The 5846-nt window shown below is 66.3% G+C and overlaps 2 protein-coding genes across 2 annotated transcripts; one reads left to right on the forward strand and one right to left on the reverse strand.

Annotated features, from left to right (window-relative positions):
• Positions 1-606: 606 nt before the first annotated feature.
• On the reverse strand, positions 607-2363 carry MNEG_13211 (hypothetical protein; the record flags this gene model as incomplete). The annotated part of the gene is made up of 4 exons (XM_014038316.1): positions 607-1162; positions 1381-1615; positions 1696-1851; positions 2057-2363. The coding sequence occupies 4 exons, from the start codon at positions 2361-2363 to the stop codon at positions 607-609; spliced, it is 1254 nt and encodes a 417-aa protein (XP_013893770.1).
• A 1099-nt stretch (positions 2364-3462) lies between these two features.
• Positions 3463-5175, forward strand: MNEG_13212 (flagellar inner dynein arm I1 intermediate chain; the record flags this gene model as incomplete). The annotated part of the gene is made up of 5 exons (XM_014038317.1): positions 3463-3498; positions 3650-3785; positions 4001-4224; positions 4392-4559; positions 4810-5175. 5 exons carry the CDS (start codon positions 3463-3465, stop codon positions 5173-5175), a joined length of 930 nt encoding a protein of 309 aa, XP_013893771.1.
• Between the last annotated feature and the right edge of the window lie 671 nt (positions 5176-5846).

Raw genomic sequence — 5846 nt, forward strand, 5'->3', positions numbered from 1 at the left:
CCGCTTGGCTGCGAACGTGGCAGCAGGCGTGCGGCCGCGGCGCCCGGCTGGGCAGATGTGTGACGCCCATGCTGCATACACGCACGTACTTGTGCCGACACACGTTTGTAACTCCGCAAGTGTGCGCACGCGCATGCGCACGCGTCCCCCCCAACACACATGCACGCACACGCACGCACACACAAACACACAAACACACACACACACACATGCACGCACACATGCTCACACACACACACACACAGAAACACCCACACTTACACACACACACACACACACACACACACAAGAGTGGAGTCGCTCACCTTGGGCTGCGCCGACGTGATGGCGCACGCATACACCAGAGAGTGGTGCACCAGGGGGTGTCCGTAGATCGCGGAATATGACGTCACGTGGTACGCCCTGTGACGTCACGCACACGTAACCGAGGGGCGCGGAGCCGCAAGGCTCGTCAGCCACCCGTGCTGATGCCGCCCCGGGACTCAAACAAACAGGTTTCAAAATGGAGGCGACCGCCACAGATGCAGCTCAGTGGGCCCAGCCGCGGCTCGTGCTGCGGCCCCTGATCTTCCCCATCAAACATGACAAACAGCCGATGCGGAGAACTCACTGGTCGAAGGGCCATTCTATGTAGCAGGTCATGTAGGTCGTCAGTACGTTGGGGATGGGGCTGGAGCAGGTGATGTTCGCGGTGAAGCTCCCGTCTGCATTCTTGATCACGGGATACCTCATCTGATCCGGCGTCTTCGGCGCGGTCGCCTGCGGCGCCACCCTGCCCGTCGGCGCGGCGGCGACAACAGCCGCGCCGCGGCTGCTGCCGCCGCCGCCGCTGCCGCCGCCGCCGCCCTCGCACTCGCTCAGGGTGCATTTGGGACCAGAGTTCGACATCCCGCCGAGCAGCCGGAACAGGTCATTGCTGATCTGAGAGATCTGATCGGCCGTCGGCGCGTCCCCGCCGCCGCCCTGCCCCGCCAGCGCCCGCCGCCGCCGGCCCGACTTCTTCGGCAGCGGGAACGCGCCGCTCGACAGCCGCAGCGCCTTGGCGGCGGCGGACTTTTGGGCGGAGAACGCGGGCAGCAGCTGGAGCGGGAGGTAGCCGCGGGAAGCTTCTGGGTGCTTCTGTATGCCAGTAAAGCCCGGGCCCAAGCGTGACCCAAACGCCCTGCACGTTTTTGGGGGCGGCGGGGGCGGTTAGGTTCATCAACAGCCGCATGAGCGCAAAGCGTGATGAAGCCGAGCGGCCGAGCCGCTGCCGAGCGCCATCACGGAAGCCTGCTGCGGCGCCACCGCTCGCAGGCGGCGCGATGCGCCGCGCTGCCCCCCAAACGCGCCTGCGGCATCGTCCACATTGCAGACCCGCACCCCCCTCGCCGCACGCACCAGACGGTGTGCCCGCCGCGGCCGCCCTCGATCGGCCAGTCGTTGTCCACGTCACACGTCTTCAACTTCCTGGCCACCTCGGCCACCCAGTAACCCTTAGTCGCGTCGTACTCCATGCCTATGAACTTCACGTCCTGGACCGCGTCCGCGGAGGGCCGGCCGGGCTGCTTGGCGTTGGCGTCTGTGACCGTCCAAGCGCCGTCCGCGCCCGCGTGGATGACAATCAGGTCCGCGCCTGCCAACCGCGCGGGTTTCACGGGCAGGCGTGGGGGGGGGGTGGCTTGTTGATTGCGTGCTGTTGCCCTCGGAGCCCACGTCCGCCGCTCTGCGCGCCGGCGGTGCCGCTCTGCTCGGCGGCGGTGCCGCTATGCGCCGCGGCGGTGCCGCTATGGGCGGCTGCGGTGCCGCTCTGCTCGGCGGCGGTGCCGTTGATGCGCGGCGGCGGTGCCGCCATGGGCGGCGGCGGTGCCGCTACGCACAGGGCGGGGCGACGCGGCTTCGGACTGGGTCCCAAGCGCGCCGGCGAAGCGACGGCGGCGGCGGCTCGAGAGGCTCGCGATTAATTGCCACGCATGTAATCCCCCCCTCGCCCATGAGGGGAGGATTACACAAGCGTCCCGGCGCCCCGGGGCGTAATCTGGGGCGGCAGCCGGCCCACCGCCGTTGCGTCTCGCACCTGCCATGCTGCCCATATCACTGAATCCGAATCCGACCCATCCGACGTCGCTGGGGGCGGCGACTGAGTACCGGAAGTAAATGTCCGCGCCCTTATTCGCTGTCCGCCACTGCAGGGCCGCGACGCCGTCCCTCAGCACCTGGCAGTACTTGTAGGCCGGCTTGACGCCCTTTGCCAGGTCCTTGCACGTGCCCAGCGCCGCGTCGGCGCGAGGCGCGAGCAGCGCCAGGGCGAGGAGGGGCAGGAGCAGACGCGCACATGGGGCTCGTGCTGGCGGCGCCGGTGGGACGCAGCAGAGGGGCGACATTTGGGTGTCCTCCCTTGGCGGCAGCCTCTACGAAGAAATTCTTTCTCCTCCAATCCTGGCGGCTCCCGGTGCGGCAACACAGAGGGGCCACGGTGTGCCTAACGCAGTGGCCCTGGTGTGTCCAACCGGGTCGACGGACACCGAAGAAACAACGGATTAGGGTGATAAGGCCTGAAATACATCCTGCGTTTTTATACACAGTGACCATTCGCATGCCTGCCAAGCCGACAACCGTGCAAGTTCACCTCGCCACGGTATCATTTGGATTACAATGGTTCCGGGCCTTACCGCAGCAGCAATAAGAGTTCCGGAAGAGTGTGCAATTCTGTGTGGGTGCTGCTTGCTGCTGCATGCAGCCTAGGCCACACCAAGCAGTGGCTCAGTGGCTGTGGCACCAGCCACGATGGGGCCCAATGCGCATCCAGCTGACGCGGCACGAAGCGCCGCATCAATGCGAAGGCCTCAGTAGCTGCGTGAAAGCCAGCTGAAACCACAGCGCAGCCCGTGCGGTGGATGAAAGGCACCTGCACTCACGCCGCAGCAGTGCATAGTATTACACACGAGATGGCGTCACAGGGCGGTTTCGATTTCGCGCGGCGTTTGCGCAATGCACGTTGCCTTTGGACTGACGTGGCACTCAACTGGGAGCGCCACTACCCTTGTCTATCTTGCGCGCAGAGTTGACAAAAATCTCATGGATTCTTCTGTCAAATGCACTCTCATTTTGGCGGCTCAATTTGATTGGGCCCTGCGCCTCCTTATGCATGTTGTGCTGTATGCCTCCTGCAGGGATCAACCACACTTGTCCAGGACAGCGCTTGCGTGTGCAGCCGTTGGACCGCTGAAAATGTCTGCAGCGCTGCAGTGCTGCAGTCAAAGGAGTGTTGACTGCGCAGGGGCCGGTGCACAAATCGAAGCAGTCCCGTCTGTGCGGGGACATTATCCAACAATTGTATCTTCATGCGTACCTCCACGCTTCTCCTGCCCTTCGCTGCGGCTAGTTGCGCGACGTGATGCTCCTGAGCGAATGATCTGGCGCGCTTCTCCCATGCACCATACTTAGCTGCTACATATTGAATTTAATTGATCGTGTATCGCCATGGGTGGGGGAGAGCCGGGGTTGGGATCTGCGGAGGTGGGTGGCAATCGCAAGTGTTCACGGTGACTGCATGTCTGTCTTGCGAGGGATCTTCGTCAATTAACAATCGGCAGTCGACCAGCGCACCACACGTCACGTCACCACACGCCCGTTCCCAGCTGTTGCCCCTTGCGCGGTTGCAACTCAGGTGGTGCAGCAGCCTGAGCAGGCCGATGCGGGCTCACCTGCGGCAGGCCGGCTGGGCCTTGAGCCGCTGCCTTATGTGGTTGGCGAGGATGGAGCCAAGCAGCCGGTGCCAGGCGCGCTGTCTATCTTCCTTCGCAGTGAGTGCGCGCACTGTGCTTCGCTGCTCGCGGCGAGCTCAGACGCCCCAGGCGGGCCCGTTGCAGCCATGACAAGAGCGACGGCGCGCACCCTTAAATCACATAACATGCATGCGCCATCGCATGCAGCAACGCACGCCCTACACCCGCTTCACCCCCCCCCTCCAACAAGAGCGTGCCCCCACCACCGGGCCATTGGCCGCTGCCGCTCCCAGGCGGCACTGCGGCCGCCATGTGCCTGGATTCGCTGGCGGCCGCGCAGCCCGGCGCGCCGCCCTTCCTGAGGATCCCCAAGGAGAAGCTTCTGGCCGACATCCAGCTGCAGGGCGCCATATCGGACTTCCACCCCATCAAGGACGCCATCAGGGCGGCGGACTGCGACGCTCTCGCAGTGCGGCCAAACCTCGACGACGCATACGGGGACGGCAACAATTACGAGGTGCGGCTGCAGCAAGCCCCTGAAGATGGGCTGATATCTAATACGTGAATGGCTTTGTTTGACCGGGCTTGCACGCGGGCCACATGGGCCGTGGCCGCAGTGCAAGTGGGCAATGGAAGCATGTGGACAGCAACGCGCTGCGCCCGCTGTGTGCGATCTCGCCCCAGGTCGCATGCAGCCGTGCCGCGGCCGAAGCCTGGCAGGCGGTGGAGGAGTGGAGGCGCGCGGCCGCCGCCGAGGCGGAGGCGGCCGCGTCCGCGGCGGCGGCCCAGGCGGCGCTGCCGAAGAGCAAGCGGCGGCGGGCGCCGCAGCCGTGGGTCGACCAGGGGACGGAGGTGCGTTGCTGCTACCACGCACGCGCGTGTGCATATGCGTCTTGTGCTTTGTGGGTTCGAAGCCAGCGGCACAGCGCGATGCAGTCTCGAGGAGGCTGCTGCATGCATGTCCAATTGTGATCGCCCATGCACATCATGTGCGCTCAGCATGCGGCCCCTTGCATGCCCACTCTGGCATGCGGGCCCTTTGCATGCGGCCCTTAACATGCGCCCAGCTCAGCGCCGCAACAACAACATGCACTCCATGCAGGCAGAGATGGAGGCGGTCGCCGGGCCGCCGCCCCGGCCGCCGGCGCTTCTGGTGCTGGAGCGGCCCCTGCGCGATCTGGTGGCGAGCCGGCAGCGCCACCAGCGGGCACAGCAGCAGCAGCAGCAGCCTCCGCAGGATCAAGGCAAGCCGGCATCGACTCAACCGCAGCAGCAGCAGCAGCAGCAGCAGCAGCAGCAGCAGCAGCGGGCGCCCCGGCTGGTGGATGTGGACGCGTCTGACTTGTGGAGCAGCGCGCAGAGCGAGTGCCGGCCGTTCAAGGACCCAAACTACGACACGCGGCGCGCGCGGCGCGAGGCGGGGGCCCAGGCGGTGCCGCGGCTGGCGGAGAAGGGCGTGCAGGTCTGACGGCGCTGGCAGGGCGCGCGCGCAGGGGCCAGGGGCCAGGTGCCGGGAGCGACAGCCCGGACGCTGGCGTGCCGTCAGTACGCCCATACGATCCCATGCGCCCCCGCCTGCCACAGGCTTCGCTGCTTTGCACCTGGCAGCAGCGAGCAGCAGACAGACACACACACACACACACACACACACACACACGCCTGTATTTGCGAACTGCGCCGCGCAGGCGACCGGCGGGCGTGCCGTGCCGGACAGCACCCAGTATGCGCCCCGCGACCTCAGCCCTGAAGCCAAGCGGGCGGCGGAGGCGACGCCCGGCTTTGAGGCCTTCTTGGAGGCAGTCCGCAGCAGGTGGGCCAGAGCTGGTTAAGATTTGGTCACAAGGGGATCGTCATTGCGGTGCATTCACCCCGATGCACGTTTGCCGGATGCCGTCCCTGGTGTCTCGCGGGCTCGCCGCAGCGCCAGCTCAGCATGATGGGCCGGCCAACTGACGCCTGCATGGGCCCGGACCGTTCGCAACGCCGCGCGCGGATGGACAGGTGCGAGGAGGCGCTGCTGCAGAACGCGGTTTCTGACGTGGCAGCCGATGACCTAGCGGCCCTCGACGATGACGAGGCGGCAGCCGCCGGCGCCGGCGCCGGCGCGGGCGCCGGCGCGCCGCCGCGCGGGGCGGGCGC

This window comes from Monoraphidium neglectum (genome assembly GCF_000611645.1).
Source record: "Monoraphidium neglectum strain SAG 48.87 unplaced genomic scaffold scaffold03692, whole genome shotgun sequence".
NCBI classification, from domain to species: domain Eukaryota; kingdom Viridiplantae; phylum Chlorophyta; class Chlorophyceae; order Sphaeropleales; family Selenastraceae; genus Monoraphidium; species Monoraphidium neglectum.